Below are 17,257 nucleotides of genomic sequence, written 5' to 3' on the forward strand. Positions count from 1 at the left end.
AGACCCTACCAGCCCCGATTCATACAGGCCTATATCCTTATTGACAGCTGATGTTAAACTCCTAGCACGGGCTCTGGCGGATCGACTTACATCGGTTATAGACAATCTCATCCACCCTGACCAATCCGGCTTTATGCCCAATAGATCCACATCCCAAAACATTAGAAGGCTCTACCTGAATCTTCAGGCACACGGGGGGGTGGGGAGGTGGGAGGGGGAGGGCAGCCATTCTCTCCCTCGACGCTGCCAAAGCTTTATACAGCGTCGAGTGGGACTATCTTTGGGCCGTGATGGGGAAAATGGGCTTGGGAGGGGAGGGATTTATAAAATGGGTTAGATTGTTATATGTAGACCCAATAGCGCGGGTGCGGGCTAATGGGGGGCTGTCGGACAGCTTTAGTTTACACAGGGGGACTAGACAGGGCTGCCCGCTGTCGCCCCTTTTGTTTGCGATTGCGGTGGAGCCCCTGGCTTCCCTGATCCGATCATCCACTGATATAAAAGGGTTCCCTTGGGGGGGAGGGGGGGGATTGGAAGAGAAAATGTCCCTATATGCAGATGACATGTTGTTATACACGGATGATTATGATAATTCCATTGGCCCTATTATGAATATTATTACTCAGTTCAGCTCTAGGCGGGATTGACCATAAATTGGGATAAATCTGTAGTGATGCCCCTGACGGCTCCACTATCCTCACTTGGGTCCCCTCAGGTTCCTCTACAACGGGTGGAACGCTTCCGATATTTGGGGGTGGTGGTGTCAGCGAGAGTGGGAGATTATATCCAGGATAATTTAGTGCCCATTATCCGTAAAAGCGCAACTAAAGTGGATGCATGGTGCCGCTTACCCTTGTCAACAGTTGGACGGGGTAACCTTATCAAAATGGTGCTCATGCCACAGTTACTTTATATTTTGCACAATGCTCCCCTTTGGATTCCGACTAAATATTTTAAGAAAATCAATACCCTGTTTAGAGAGCTTATATGGCAGAAAAAGGCGGCTAGAATCAAGCTGGACACACTCCAAAGGCCTAAGGCCGACGGTGGCCTAGCAATACCTGACCCCTATCTATATTTTATAGCAGCCCAATTGCAGCACATGAAAGGGTGGGGGCAAACAGAGGGGATAGGAGTAGCGGGCCGGATGGTATCCTGGTTAACTGGGCACGCACCACCTGTGGCTGCGATAGACATGGCCTGTGTTATGGGTGGGGGTAGGTTTATGCCTACTTTGCGGTTGTTGAGCAAAGTCTGGTGTCAAACTAAATCAATATTGGGCATATCTGGGTTCACTAATTTTACACCGCTATGGAGAAACCCGCAGCTGCCAGAATTGTTTCGGCTGGAGGGTTTCTCCCCATGGAAAAATGCGGGAATTTACTATGTACCACAAGTATGGAGGGACGACTCCATTATCTCCTTTGATCTTCTCAAAGAAACCTTTCTATTTACTAATGTAATGTTCCATAAATACTTACAGATCCGTCATGCCCTACAGGCCCAACATGCCCTAACACCTCTAACATTCTCATCTCATCACCTTTTAGATGCGGTAGGAGAAAAGGGGACATTGCGAGGGGCTATATCCTCTGCGTATACCTCACTGTTACAGTCCAAACTTACCACAGCTCCTCTAACCATCAGGGACAAATGGGTTCAGGATTTAGGGCCCATCGATGACTCTCAATGGAGGGAGGTGTTGGAAACGGTCCCATTACTGTCCCTTTGTGAGGCTCAGCGGATGCCACAGCTCTTTTTGTTGCACAAAACCCCGTATATCATGCACAAGATAGGGTATCGACCAACGTCTAAATGTCCCAGGTGTGATGCAGAGGACGCACACATAATCCAGATGTTTTGGGACTGCCGGGTATTGGACTCTTATTGGAGGGGGGTGAAAGATATTATCCACCAGGTCTTTGGTATTTCTATAACATTGGCGCCGCAACATTCTATTTTGGGAATGCTGAGTACCTTGCAGTTGGATGATTACACGGTGTTGGGGATTCAGAGGATACTGTTTCAGGCACGTAAGTGTGTGGCTTCTAAATGGATCCAAAAAGAACCGCCTACCATACCTGAGCTCTGAACTAGAATGAATACCATCGTCCGACTGGAGAGAGGGGTATATGTTAAGAGGAAATGTCTACGTAAGTTTGAACAAATATGGGGGAGGTGGCTGGACGCACCAGGTGTCCCGACCAGGATATTACTGCAATGGCTAGGTAACGGAGTGGTATAGGTGAACAGTAGGCATGGTTGTATATCTCCCTTAAATACCCGGTACGCTACGGGATGGAACGGGGATATCTATCATTCATATGTATACGTGTGTGTAGTGCCTGTGGGGGGAGGAATTGGATGTTCATAGTGAGGGCAGCAGAAGTCTTGTGGCAGGTTCCTTAACTAAACTTTCCACGGGGGGGGGGGGGGGGGGGGGGGTCCTAGTGGTCTATAGTAAAACTGACACAGGGTGTTGTGCGATTTGTGTGACACGACAGAAATAATGAGGTGTGCACATGTGCAAGTTATTTTGTTTGTTTTTGTTAGTTGGGAGGAAAATGTAGAAAATGGTGGATTCATTGCAGCCACTGCTAAAGGCTCCTTGTGGGTATAGGGCATACCTTGTATTTGATATCAACTGTACCTCTACTGTTTGTATTTGTTAATGTACAATGCATTGAAGTATATGTCTGATATGTCTTTCATGCCTGTCTATACTGCAATGAAAGTGTCAATAAAAAATTATCTGATTTAAAAAAAAAAAAAAACTATGGGGAGAGCACATGGGGGAATTACTATGGGGAGGGCACATGGGAGAATTACTAAGGGGAGAGCACATGGAGGGGATTACTATGGGGAAGGCACATGGGACGATTACTATGGGGAGAGCACATGGAGGGGATTACTATGGGGAGAGCACATGGGGAAATACTATGGGGAAGGCACATGGGACGATTACTATGGGGAGAGCACATGGGGGAAAATTACTATGGGGAGAGCACATGGGGAAATACTATGGGGAGAGCACATGGGGGAAAATTACTATGGGGAGGGCACAAGGGGGGGAATTACTATGGGGCAGAGCACAGGGGGAATTACTATGGGGCAGAGCACCGGGGGGGGGGGGGGGGCATTACTACTCACTGGATGTACTAGCACTCTGCTATAGGGTCTGTAATGATAGAGGTCATGGTGTGGCGGTATTATGCAGTGGTATCATTGGTAATGTCTTTGTTTTGTTCAGCTGCAGTATGGAGGCCATATGTAATCACTGTATGGTGGGAATATACTGTGTTGTATACTTAGAGTGTGCCCTTAAAGGGGTTTATGTGGGCAGTAAAAATGACTAGTAGTGCACCACTACATTCTGACGTCATATCCTGTTGATTTGATTTGTGTGTTTCATTGAGTGGTCTATGGGGGGAGTCACCCTTATAGTTGTATATTTTAGCACTTGCAGATGGGTGAGGTGTCTGTCAATCCTACGAGTTCCGGAATTCCACAACGTCTCCTTCTCGGTGACAGGAGACGATACAGACGCATCCCGAAGAATTTCTTACATTACATTTTATTAAGCGGCAATAACAATCTGACCAGAAGCCGAGAACATGTGGGGAGACAACAAAACGATTTATCACTTACAGGAAGTAAGAAGGAGTCTTCCATGGTGCGTGGGGGGAGACTGGTCCTCCATGATGGAAGGAGACTGGTCCTCCGTGGTGGGTTAGATGAAACCGATCCTCCGTGGTGGGTGGGAGGAAACCGATCCTCCGTGGTGGGTGGGAGGAGACCGGTCCTCCGTGGTGGGTGGGAGGAGACCGGTCCTCCGTGGTGGGTGGGAGGAGACCGGTCCTCCGTGGTGGGTGGGAGGAAACCGATCCTCCGTGGTGGGTTAGATGAAACCGATCCTCCGTGGTGGGTTGGATGAAACCGATCCTCCGTGGTGGGTGGGAGGAGACCGGTCCTCCGTGGTGGGTGGGTGGAGACCGGTCCTCCGTGGTGGGTGGGAGGAGACCGGTCCTCCGTGGTGGGTGGGTGGAGACCGATCCTCCGTGGTGGGTGGGAGGAGACCGGTCCTCCGTGGTGGGTGGGAGGAGACCGATCCTCCGTGGTGGGTGGGAGGAGACCGGTCCTCCGTGGTGGGTGGGAGGAGACCGGTCCTCCGTGGTGCGTGGGTGGAGACCGGTCCTCCGTGGTGGGTGGGAGGAGACCGGTCCTCCGTGGTGGGTGGGAGGAGACTGGTCCTCCATGGTGGGAGGAGATTGGTTTTACAGCTTTAACTTTTTTGAAAAATAAACATTTTAAAAAGATCCTAATCTGTTGTCTAATAGATTCCATTTAAGATGAAATGTGAACATGGCCACGTGTGTCCTTCTCTCTAACTCTGGATTCCTTACAAAACATTTTCCACATACAGAACATCAAAACACCTTCTCTCCTGTGTGACTTCTCAGGTGAACAGCTAGTTTGCTTTTCGTAATGAAACATTTCCCACATTCTGAACATGAATATGGTTTCTCTCCTGAGTGAATTCTCAGATGATCAGTTAGTTTGGGTTTAGTAGTTAAACATTTCCCACATTCTAAACAGGAATATGGCTTCTCTCCTGTGTGAATTCTCTCATGAATAACAAGACTGGATTTTTCTGAAAAACATTTCCCACATTCACAACACGAAAAAGGCTTCTCTCCCGTATGACTTCTTTGATGTGTAATGAGGTGTGATTTCTCTATAAAACATTTACCACATTCTGAACACGAAAACATTTTCTCTCCTGTGTGAGTTCTTACATGATTAATAAGATTTGCTTTACGTGAGAAACATTTCCCACAATCTGAACATGAGAAAGGTTTTACTCCTGTGTGAATTCGCTCATGTATTCCCAGAGCTGATTTACTTATAAAGCATTTTCCACATTCTGCACATGTATACGGCTTCTCTCCTGTGTGAGTTCTCTGATGCTTTATAAGGTGTGATCTATATGCAAAGCGTTTTCCACACTCTGAACATGGATATGGCTTCTCTCCTGTGTGAATTCTTTTATGTAAGCCAAGCTCTGATTTATATGTAAAGCACTTTCCACATTCTGAACATGAATATAGCTTCTCCTTTGTATGATTTCTGTTGTGTCTATTGAGACTTCCTTTACTAGCATATTCTTTTCCGCATTCACCACAGTGATATCTAGTTCCCGCTCCCTGCTCTGTCCCTGTGGTCGCAGTGTGTGAGCGGTCAGGAGAAGGTTCCTCATGGTCAGGAGGATTATATGATAGATCTGTAGTGTGACGTCCTGGATGTACAGTAAGGGGGAGGAGGGCTTCTCCTGAGGAGCGCTGCTCCGCACCGACAGCTTCTGCTTTATACTTCAGCGGTAACACAATGTTCTCCTCAGAGATGTTACCGGCGTTTTCGGTTTCATCTTTTATATTTTCCATATTTTTTATATCGTCTTCTGTTTTGGCTAAAAAAATAAATAAAAAAAAACTGCATCAAAAACATCACCAAAATGCCCCAAATTCTGCATACCTGCGCATAATGCCTTACAATCAAATCAATCACAAGATCTTGGATTCTGGCCCTAAAGGGGAACTCTGGAAAAAAAAATTCTTTCAAATCAAATGGTTTCAGAAAGTTATAGAGATTTGTAATTTACTTCTATGTAAAAATCTCCAGTCTTCCAGCACTTATCAGCTTTTGTATGTCCTGCATGAAGTGGTGTATTCTCTTCAGTCTTCCAGTACTTATCAGCTGCTGTATGTCCTGCAGGAAGTGGTGTATTCTCTCCAGTCTGACACAGTGCTCTCTGCTGCCACCTCTGTCCATGTCAGGAACTGTCCAGAGCAGGAGAGGTTTTCTATGGGGATTTGCTGCTGCTCTGGACAGTTCCTGACATGGACAGAGGTGGCAGCAGACAGCACTGTGTCAGACTGGAGAGAATACACCACTTCCTGCAGGACATACAGCAGCTGATAAGTACTGGAAGACTGGAGATTTTTACATAGAAGCAAATTACAAATCTATATATCTTTCTGACACCAATTAGTTTGAACAAACAAACAAGCCCAACATATACAGCACACACAAGGTTTTACAGTTTCGTCTCCAGGTGGATCCCATACGGTCACTGTCTATAGGAAACTTTAAAAATTTACTTTTATTTCACTATTAAAAAGTTACCAAAAACAAAACCCAGTAAACAAACCAGTATCAATAAGTGCAGTGCAGTACTCATCCCGGCCAGACAAGGTTGTCTTGGCCCGACGTGTTTCTTGTGTGATAACTCCTCAGGGGCCGCTTCAGCTTCTTTTCCATGTGGGACTCTCGCAGTAGCATCCATGTGACCAGCTGAGATGATGGCCGCACACGTCTAAGATTTAGCGACTATGCAACAAAGAGCCGGTGTAGCCTCATTTAGGGCTCCTCTTATTTCCCAGGATGCAATGCACCTAGGATGTCACTGCATTGAGCGCTGTAACCAGCAGCCGGCAGGGTTCTCTTCAGCTGCTCTCCCTGAGATCAGGGATCTGTTTCCCGTAAAATTTATCAACTATGCAACACAGAGCCGGTGCAGCCTCATTCAGGGCTCCTTGTATTTCCCAGGATGCAATGCACTTCGGATGTCACTGCATTGAGCGCTGTAACCAGCAGCCGGCAGGGTTCTCTTCAGCTGCTCTCCCTGAGATCAGGGATCTGTTTCCCGTAAGATTTATCAACTATGCAACACAGAGCCGGTGCAGCCTCATTCAGGGCTCCTTGTATTTCCCAGGATGCAATGCACTTAGGATGTCACTGCATTGAGCGCTGTAACCAGCAGCCGGCAGGGTTCTCTTCAGCTGCTCTCCCTGAGATCAGGGATCTGTTTCCCGTAAGATTTATCAACTATGCAACACAGAGCCGATGCAGCCTCATTCAGGGCTCCTTGTATTTCCCAGGATGCAATGCACTTAGGATGTCACTGCATTGAGCGCTGTAACTGGCAAGGTTATCTTCAGCTGCTCTCCCTGAGATCAGTGATCTGTTTCCTGTAAGATTTATCGACGACATCCTGCTGGTCTGGACTTCAAATATAGAGGAGGGTAATAGACTCGTCCATTGATTGAATCAAAACAAATTGGGGCAGAAATTTACAAAAACGATGAGCGCCAAGGAAATAATATTCCTGGATTTAAAAATCGGAATTGCTGAGCCTGGAAAACTGGTGAGTGCGGTCCATAGAAAAGAGACGGCGACATCTTAGAGTGGGACAGTGGTCACCCTAGATCCCTCAAGAAAGGGAGAGCAATATCCGCACATTAACAAAAAGGGGGCGGCTAACAAAAAGGGGACGGCTAACAAAAAGAGGGCGAGGGGGCGGCTAACAAAAAGGGGACGGCTAACAAAAAGGGGACGGCTAACAAAAAGGGGACGGCTAACAAAAAGAGGGCGAGGGGGCGGCTAACAAAAAGGGGACGGCTAACAAAAAGGGGACGGCTAACAAAAAGAGGGCGAGGGGGCGGCTAACAAAAAGGGGGCGAGGGGGCGGCTAACAAAAAGGGGACGGCTAACAAAAAGAGGGCGAGGGGGCGGCTAACAAAAAGGGGACGGCTAACAAAAAGGGGGCGGCTAACAAAAAGGGGACGGCTAACAAAAATGGGACAGCTAACAAAAAGAGGGCGAGGGGGCGGCTAACAAAAAGGGGGCGAGGGGGCGGCTAACAAAAAGAGGGCGAGGGGGCGGCTAACAAAAAGGGGACGGCTAACAAAAAGAGGGCGAGGGGGCGGCTAACAAAAAGGGGACGGCTAACAAAAAGGGGGCGGCTAACAAAAAGGGGACGGCTAACAAAAAGAGGGCGAGGGGGCGGCTAACAAAAAGGGGACGGCTAACAAAAAGGGGACGGCTAACAAAAAGAGGGCGAGGGGGCGGCTAACAAAAAGGGGACGGCTAACAAAAAGGGGACGGCTAACAAAAAGAGGGCGAGGGGGCGGCTAACAAAAAGGGGACGGCTAACAAAAAGGGGACGGCTAACAAAAAGGGGACGGCTAACAAAAAGAGGGCGAGGGGGCGGCTAACAAAAAGGGGACGGCTAACAAAAAGAGGGCGAGGGGGCGGCTAACAAAAAGGGGACGGCTAACAAAAAGAGGGCGAGGGGGCGGCTAACAAAAAGGGGGCGGCTAACAAAAAGGGGACACCCCAAGAAAGTATGAAGATCGGCACATGGGATGCAGAGACGTAGGAGCCAGTTGCTAACACCTTCATTATAGAAAACCCGATTACAGGGACGGACGAGGAGAAGTCGAGTGTCGTGAGAGATGTTCAGTCACATTATTGGCCCCTGCTGATCAGACAGAATGATTTCCACCTTATCTTGGGACACACCCAATAACACACATGGGGTGGGGGGGTTGCAGGACTAAAAGAGAGACCAGTCTACGGCCACCACGGCCAGTCCTCTACCAGGAGGGACAAGTATCAGCAGGAATAGAAGGCTCCTTCCAGTGCAGCCGCTGTACAGTGTGCAAGTACGTGTGTCCCCGAGAGACGGTCTAAGCCGCCAGTACAGGTGAGACATACGAGATCCGCATACTGCTCCACAACACAAACCGTCTACATGTGGACACAGCCAAAAAATTACATGGGCAAAACTATCAAAATCTCACGGAAGTGACTAAGTGAACCTGTCGGTGATATCAAAAGAGATACGCCAATGGCGCTACATGAAGAACACGAAGGGAAAAAGCGATGGACTCACTCACATGCCAATCGTCAGGGTGACTATTGTCTATCGGGGCGGTATTACCAGCTGCTGTCTGCATATTGTCTGACGGAGTTCTCACCACAGGATTGGTAGGTAATAGCTCCAGGCATCCCATTTACCACCGCCATACCAGACCTGACCAATACCACCACACTGTGACTGAATAACACCGCCATACTGTGACTGGATAACACCGCCATACCAGACCTGATACCACCATACTGTGAATGGATAACACCACAACACCAGACCTGACCAATACCGCCATACTGTGACTGGATAACACTGCCATATCAGACCTGACCAATACTGCCATACTGTGACTGGAGAACACTGCCATACCAGACCTGACCAATACCGCCATACTGTGACTGGATAACACCGCCATACCAGACCTGACCAATACCACCATACTGTGACTGGAGAACACTGCCATACAAGACCTGACCAATACCGCCATACTGTGACTGGATAACACCGCCATACCAGACCTGATACCACCATACTATGAATGGATAACACCACGACACCAGACCTGACCAATACCGCCATACTGTGACTGTAAAACACTGCCACACCAGACCTGACCAATACCGCCATACTGTGACTGGATAACACCGCTATACCATCCGGGAAACTGCATCAGTATCACGTTTCTGGAAAGCTGCAGCGGTATTGTGTATCCGGGAAGCTGCAGCGGTATCATGTATACGGGAAGCTGCAGCGGTATCATGCATACGGGAAGCTGCGGCAGTATCGTGTATCCAGGAAGCTGTGGCGGTATTGTGTATCCGGGAAGCTGCAGCGGTATCATGTAACCGGGAAGCTACAGTGGTATCGTGCATACAGGAAGCTGCGGCAGTATCGTGTATCCAGGAAGCTGTGGCGGTATCATGTATACAGGAAGCTGCTGCGGTATGGTGTATCCGGGAAGCTGCAGTGGTATCATGTATACGGGAAGCTGCAGCGGTATCGTGCATACAGGAAGCTGCGGCAGTATCGTGTATCCAGGAAGCTGTGGCGGTATCATGTATACAGGAAGCTGCTGCGGTATGGTGTATCCGGGAAGCTGCTGCGGTATGGTGTATCCAAGAAGCTGCAGCAGTATTGTGTATCCGGGAAGCTGTGGCGGTATCGTGTATCCGGGAAGCTGCGGCGATATGGTGTATCCGGGAAGCTGCAGCAGTATTGTGTATCCGGGAAGCTGTGGCGGTATCGTGTATCCGGGAAGCTGCGGCGATATGGTGTATCCGGGAAGCTGCAGCAGTATCGTGGATCTGGGAAGCTGCAGGCCACTTTGTTCTGATAGGAACCACAGTCTGGTCAAGAGACTGAGATGGCCACTCCAAAACCTTCACTTTGTTCTGATAGGAACCACAGTCAGGTAGACCAACACAAGTATCAGGATGCACAGTAAGGAAATGGGCGGCATGGTGGAGTCGCCAGAAGAAGCCATTACTGTGCAGATGCCACAAAGTATCTTATTCTACAATACAGCACAGACATAGGCCCCAAAACTTCTGGAACAAGGTCACGTGGAGGGATGAGACCACAATGGAACTTTTTGGCCACAACCATAAACATCACATTTGGAGAGATGTCAGCACGGCCTATGATGGAAGGAACACCGATCCTACTGGAAAGCACAGGGGTGGGGGAAATCGCTAATGTTTTGGGGATGTGTGAGCTACAAAGGCTCAGGAAACTTGGTGAAAGGTGAATGGAGCCGGTTATCAGCAAATACTGGAGGTAAATGTGCACTCATTGGCCCGGAAGCTGAACATGGGACGTACTGGGACGTTCCAACATGACAACGATCCATAACACGTGGCCAAGTCGACGTGTCATTGGCTGCAGCAGAACAAAGTGAAGGTTCTGGAGTGGTCATCTCAGTCTCCTGACCTCAGTATCTCTGGGGAGATCTCAGTGTACAGTTCATACAGGACAGCACAGGAACCAAGAAGAATGAGCGGCTTTACCATCTGAGAACATAAAGAGCCTCATCCACAACTATCACAAAAGACTCCAAGCTGCCATTGATGTTAGAGGGGACAATACACAGGATTAGGAACTAGGGGACGGGAACTATTCATCAGGGTCTTTGGGATGTTTTTGGTTGTCATTATGATGTAAAAAAAACAAACAAAACACAATAGTGTGACAGTAAATGGTGCCACCCGACCACTGACCATGGGGCCGGCGGATAGTTATCGTGTTGTCCTTTTGTAGAGAATATGAATGATAAGAAAGCAAATATTCTTCCGGAGTATGTAAGCTTTTGAGCACAACTGTTCGTATCACATATACATATCCCAGACCCCGATATATACACAAACCTGTGATGGCCGTTTGCTTTCATCATTATTGGTCACTCATAACCATTTACATAGGAGGATGTACCTGATATAAAGAGCCGATCAGCCAAGGACCTCTATTCTCATATACCTGGTATAGCAGCTGCCGGCGCCTCCTCCTCCTTCACCTCACTCATACACGGGGGATCGCCCCTCATCCTCTCTTCTTCTGCTTCATCCTCCACTTTAATATTAGTCACCTGATCTCCCCCCTGATGGGACATATAGAACAATTCAGTACAATCCAGCAGACAGGAGGGAAAATCTAACACATCAACATAAGAAACCAGCAACATGTATCTATCAGCCTCATCACATCTATGAGTGCAGGAGCAACAACCACCAGCACCGGGGGGCGCTATAGAGATATAGTGCTATAGCATCAGCCTCATCTACCTGCTGATTGTCTGCTGGGACATTTCCCTCTGGACAGTCCTGGGAATACAGAGGACGGGGACACCTCTCTGGTGGATTCCTGTCACTGCCTCCATCTGTAGGGAACACACAGGGAGACTGTCCATTATACACTGCTACATGTCATCAGGAGGAGGAGGATGGGGGGAGGAGGAGGATGGGAGGAGGATGGGAGGAGGAGGAGGATGGGGGGAGGATGGAGGATGGGAGGAGGAGGAGGATGGGGGGAGGAGGAGGATGGGGGGAGGAGGAGGATGGGAGGAGGAGGAGGATGGGGGGAGGAGGAGGATGGGGGGAGGAGGAGGATGGGGGGAGGGGGAGGATGAGGGGAGGGGGAGGATGAGGATGGGGGGAGGGGGAGGATGAGGATGGGGGGAGGGGGAGGATGAGGATGGGGGGAGGGGGAGCATGGGGGGGAGGGGGGAGGAGGATGGGGGGAGGGGGAGGATGGGGGGAGGGGGAGGATGGGGGGAGGGGGAGGATGGGGGGAGGGGGGGGGAGGGGGAGGATGGGGGGAGGGGGAGGATGGGGGGAGGGGGAGGATGGGGGGAGGGGGAGGATGGGGGGAGGGGGAGGATGGGGGGAGGGGGATGGGGGGAGGGGGATGGGAGGAGGAGGATCTAGGGGACCCTCACCCCTGCTCTCTAGCATCAGGAAGGTCTCCTCTTACCTTGTGATATGAGGCTGGGCGGCTGATCCTCCATCATGAGCGGCTGCTCCCCCCGGTACAGATCCTTGTGTACTGATTCAGGAAGGAAAAAGTTATTTTACATATAACACAATGTAACATCCCTCCTCCTGTAAGCTTACCTTACTGCTGGGGGGGTCACACTGATAGTAACACAATGTAACACCCCTCCTCCTGTAAGCTTACCTTACTGCTGGGGTCACACTGATAGTAACACAATGTAACACCCCTCCTCCTGTAAGCTTACCTTACTGCTGGGGTCACACTGATAGTAACACAATGTAACACCCCTCCTCCTGTAAGCTTACCTTACTGCTGGGGGGGTCACACACTGATAGTAACACAATGTAACACCCCTCCTCCTGTAAGCTTACCTTACTGCTGGGGGGGTCACACACTGATAGTAACACAATGTAACATCCCTCCTCCTGTAAACTTACCTTACTGCTGGGGGGTCACACACTGATAGTAACACAATGTAACACCCCTCCTCCTGTAAGCTTACCTTACTGCTGGGGTCACACACTGATAGTAACACAATGTAACATCCCTCCTCCTGTAAGCTTACCTTACTGCTGGGGGGGTCACACTGATAGTAACACAATGTAACACCCCTCCTCCTGTAAGCTTACCTTACTGCTGGGGGGGTCACACTGATAGTAACACAATGTAACACCCCTCCTCCTGTAAGCTTACCTTACTGCTGGGGTCACACACTGATAGTAACACAATGTAACATCCCTCCTCCTGTAAGCTTACCTTACTGCTGGGGTCACACTGATAGTAACACAATGTAACATCCCTCCTCCTGTAAGCTTACCTTACTGCTGGGGGGTCACACTGATAGTAACACAATGTAACACCCCTCCTCCTGTAAGCTTACCTTACTGCTGGGGGGTCACACTGATAGTAACACAATGTAACATCCCTCCTCCTGTAAGCTTACCTTACTGCTGGGGGGTCACACTGATAGTAACACAATGTAACATCCCTCCTCCTGTAAGCTTACCTTACTGCTGGGGTCACACTGATAGTAACACAATGTAACACCCCTTCTCCTGTAAGCTTACCTTACTGCTCTGTATCTGGTAGATGCTGGAGGTGTAGGACCTGTGATGATGTCACAATCATGTGATCAGTACATTGGGGGCGGAGCTCAGCAGTACTGCAGTCACACTATCAGCACTAGGAATTGCAGTGCTCCTATATACCATGTGTTACGGTAATAGCCAGGACTAGTTAGTTCCAGGCTCCAGAATGTGCCAGGAAGATCACAGGGTGACACCTACATGTGAGACTAACTAAAGAATGCCAACTCTTAACCCCTTCAGATCCATTCCCCCACTGTTAACCCCTTCACATCCACAACTGTTCAATTCCCCCACTGTTAACCCCTTTAGATCCACAACACTTCAATTCATCCACTTTTAACCCCTACACATCCACCACAGTTTAATTCATATACTGTTAACCCCTTCAGCTCCAGGAATATTTAATTTTTTTCTAACTATATGTAATTTTTAACACCTGAAAACCAGGTTCATTTTAATGTATTTCTCTTATTTGTCTTAGATATAGAGGAACCATTATTACTGTAGGGATTCGGATTAATGTGATGGTAAAGTGTCTATTTGGGGCTATATGTCGCCTATTTGAAGTCCAATAAAATCACGAAATCAAATTGTTATCCAATCCCACTACCATATCCTAGAAGAGCGCTTACCCTCGTACAGGTTCTGTGATATTCAGACATTGTTACTGTAGGGATTTGGAGTAATGTGATGGTAAAGTGTCTATTTGGGGCTATATGTCGCCTATTTGAAGTCCAATAAAATCACGAAATCAAATTGTTATCCAATCACACTACCATATCCTAGAAGAGCGCTTACTCTCATACAGGTCCTGTGATTTTCAGACCTATTTACTGTAGGGATTTGGAGTAATGTGATGGTAAAGTGTCTATTTGGGGCTATACACCTGATAATATGAAGTCCAATAAAATTACGAAATCAAATCGTTCTCCATCTAGTTCTTGTTGTTGGACGCTCTTGGTAGACGACTTCCAATCCCAGGAGGGACCAGCTTCATGGCTGATGGAGGAGAACCATTAAGAGACTTTTTTCAGGACTGTTCTTCTATTCTAGTTTAATAAGTCTATGTTCCTTTTAAGTTTAGGTTAGGGACTGGCAGGAGAATGAGGACCCTTGATGTGGCTTGCGAGCTTACCATATTTATTGCCTATTTTTTTCTTCTAGTTTTCAACGGTAAAAGATTTCTACTAATACCTCATTGAAGATTGGACATCGAGCCATCAAGGAGCCCCACTAGACTAAAGCTGCTTTCACATGCAGCAGATTTTAGGCAGATTTTCTGCAGCAGATTGTCTGTTGCCAAACCAAAGTCAACCTGAAGTTTCAAATCTGCTGTAGAAAATCTGCATCAAATCCGCAGTGTGTGAAAGCACCCTTACTATTCTGCAAGTCTTCCCAAGTGCATTATAGGGCCATGCAGCTGCCACTGACTGACAGCTACTTACCGCCCTAGCGGTCTCGTCTCTGCCACCTAATAAAGAGTGCTGAGGGGCCTGTGTGAGCTGCTGGCGCCTGCTGATGCCCGTCCCCCGTGCCGACCTCTATGCTTTTATAGAAGAAGTCTGGCTAAAACATTTTTGTATTGTTATTGTATTGTTACCCAAAAGTTATACAAATCCCCAATATACACCTATTACGGGAGATGCTTAGGAAGCGCTTTTTTCTCTGCACTTACTACTGCATCAAGGCTTCACTTCCTGGGTAACATGGATGTCACTTCCTGGATAACAAGGTGATGTCACTTCCTGGATAACATGGTGATGTCACTTCCTGGATAACATGGCGATGTCACTTCCTGGATAACATGGTGATGTCACTTCCTGGATAACATGGTGATGTCACTTCCTGGATAACAAGGTGATGTCACTTCCTGGATAATATGGTGATGTCACTTCCTGGATAACAAGGTGATGTCCCTTCCTGGGTAACATGGTGATGTCACTTCCTGGATAATATGGTGATGTCACTTCCTGGATAACACGGTGATGTCACTTCCTGGATAACACGGTGATGTCACTTCCTGGATAACATGGTGATGTCACTTCCTGGATAACATGGTGATGTCACGACCCGACTCCCAGAGCTGTGCGGGCTGTGGCTGCCGGAGAAGATGATGGCAGGGGGATGCTCAGTGTTCCTCCGGTGCCCTGTATCCCTCAGTTTCCCCCCCGCCATCATCCTCTCTGGCAGCCACAGCCCGCACAGCTCTGGGAGTCGGGTTGTGACATCGCCATGTTATCCAGGAAGTGACATCACCATGTTATCCAGGAAGTGACATCACCATGTTACCCAGGAAGGGACATCACCTTGTTATGCAGGAAGTGACCTCACCTTGTTATTCAGGAAGTGACATCACCATATTATCCAGGAAGTGACCTCACCAGGTTACCCAGGAAGTGACATCACCATGTTACCCAGGAAGTGACATCACCATGTTATCCAGGAAGTGACATCCATGTTACCCAGGAAGTGACATCACCATATTATCCAGGAAGTGACATCGTCATGTTATTCAGGAAGTGAAGCCTTGATGCAGTAGTAAGTGCAGAGAAAAAAGCGCTTTCTAAGCATTTCCCGTAATAGGTGTATATTGGGGATTTGTATAACTTTTGGGTGACAATACAATAACAATACAAAAATGTTTTAGCCAGACTTCTACTATAAAAGCATAGAAGTCGGCACGGGGGACGGGGCATCAGCAGGCGCCAGCAGCTCACACAGGCCCCTCAGCACTCTTTATTAGGTGGCAGAGACGCTAGGGTGGTAAGGAGCTGTCAGTCAGTGGCAGCTGCATGGCCCTATAATGCACTGGGGAAGACTTGCAGAATAGTAAGGGTGCTTTCACACACTGCGGATTTGATGCAGATTTTCTACAGCAGATTTGAAACTTCAGGTTGACTTTGGTTTGGCAACAGACAATCTGCTGCAGAAAATCTGCCTAAAATCTGCAGCATGTGAAAGCAGCTTTAGTCTAGTGGGGCTCCTTGATGGCTCGATGTCCAATCTTCAATGAGGTATTAGTAGAAATCTTTTACTGTTGAAAACTAGAAGAAAAAAATAGGCAAGAAATATGGTAAGCTCGCAAGCCACATCAAGGGTCCTCATTCTCTTGCGAGTCCCTAACCTAAACTTAAAAGGAACATAGACTTATTAAACTAGAATAGTCCTGAAAAAAGTCTCTTAATGGTTATCCTCCATCAGCCATGAAACTGGTCCCTCCTGGGATTGGAAGTCGTCTACCAAGAGCGTCCAACAACAAGAACAAGATGGAGAACGATTGGATTTCGTGATTTTATTGGACTTCAAATTATCAGTTGTATAGCCCCAAATAGACACTTTACCATCACATTACTCCAAATCCCTACAGTAAAAATGTCTGAAAATCACAGAACCTGTACGAGGGTAAGCGCTCTTCTAGGATATGGTAGTGTGATTGGTTAACAATTTGATTTCGTGATTTTATTGGACTTCAAATAGTGCGACATATAGCCCCAAATAGACACTTTACCATCACATTAATCCAAATCCCTACAGTAAAAATGATTTTTCTATATCTAAGACAAATAAGAGAAATAAATTAAAATGAACCTTTAATGAACCTAATTACATATAGTTGAACCTAATTACATATAGTTAGAAAAAAATAAAATATTCCTGGAGCTGAAGGGGTTAACAGTATATGAATTAAACTGTGGTGGATGTGTAGGGGTTAAAAGTGGATGAATTGAAGTGTTGTGGATCTAAAGGGGTTAACAGTGGATGAATTAGATTGTAGTGGATGTGAAGGGGTTAACAGTGGGGGAATGGATCTGAAGGGGTTAAGAGTTGGCATTCTTTAGTTAGTCTCACATGTAGGTGTCACCCTATGATCTTCCTGGCACATTCTGAAGCCTGGAACTAACTAGTCCTGGCTATTACCGTAACACATGGTATATAGGAGCACTGCAATTCCTAGTGCTGATAGTGTGAC

At 47.7% G+C, this 17,257-nt stretch overlaps 3 protein-coding genes across 4 annotated transcripts in view; 1 reads left to right on the forward strand and 2 right to left on the reverse strand.

Annotated features, from left to right (window-relative positions):
- Positions 1 to 17,257, forward strand: part of LOC138797178 (zinc finger protein 300-like) — an 898,668-nt gene that overhangs the window by 426,619 nt on the left and 454,792 nt on the right. The gene's annotated exons all lie outside the window — the stretch shown is intronic.
- The window catches only part of LOC138797169 (zinc finger protein 84-like), a 221,087-nt gene that overhangs the window by 153,313 nt on the left and 50,517 nt on the right, over positions 1 to 17,257 (reverse strand). The gene's annotated exons all lie outside the window — the stretch shown is intronic.
- Positions 3,559 to 17,257, reverse strand: part of LOC138797208 (zinc finger protein 850-like) — a 42,771-nt gene continuing 29,072 nt past the window's right edge. Inside the window, exon 3 of the mRNA XM_069977044.1 lies at positions 3,559 to 5,050. Coding sequence (XP_069833145.1) covers positions 4,428 to 5,050 — 623 coding nt within the window. The 3' untranslated portion in view covers positions 3,559 to 4,427. The remainder of the gene's footprint in view (positions 5,051 to 17,257) is intronic.

Source organism: Dendropsophus ebraccatus, chromosome 7, assembly GCF_027789765.1.
Source record: "Dendropsophus ebraccatus isolate aDenEbr1 chromosome 7, aDenEbr1.pat, whole genome shotgun sequence".
NCBI lineage: Eukaryota > Metazoa > Chordata > Amphibia > Anura > Hylidae > Dendropsophus > Dendropsophus ebraccatus.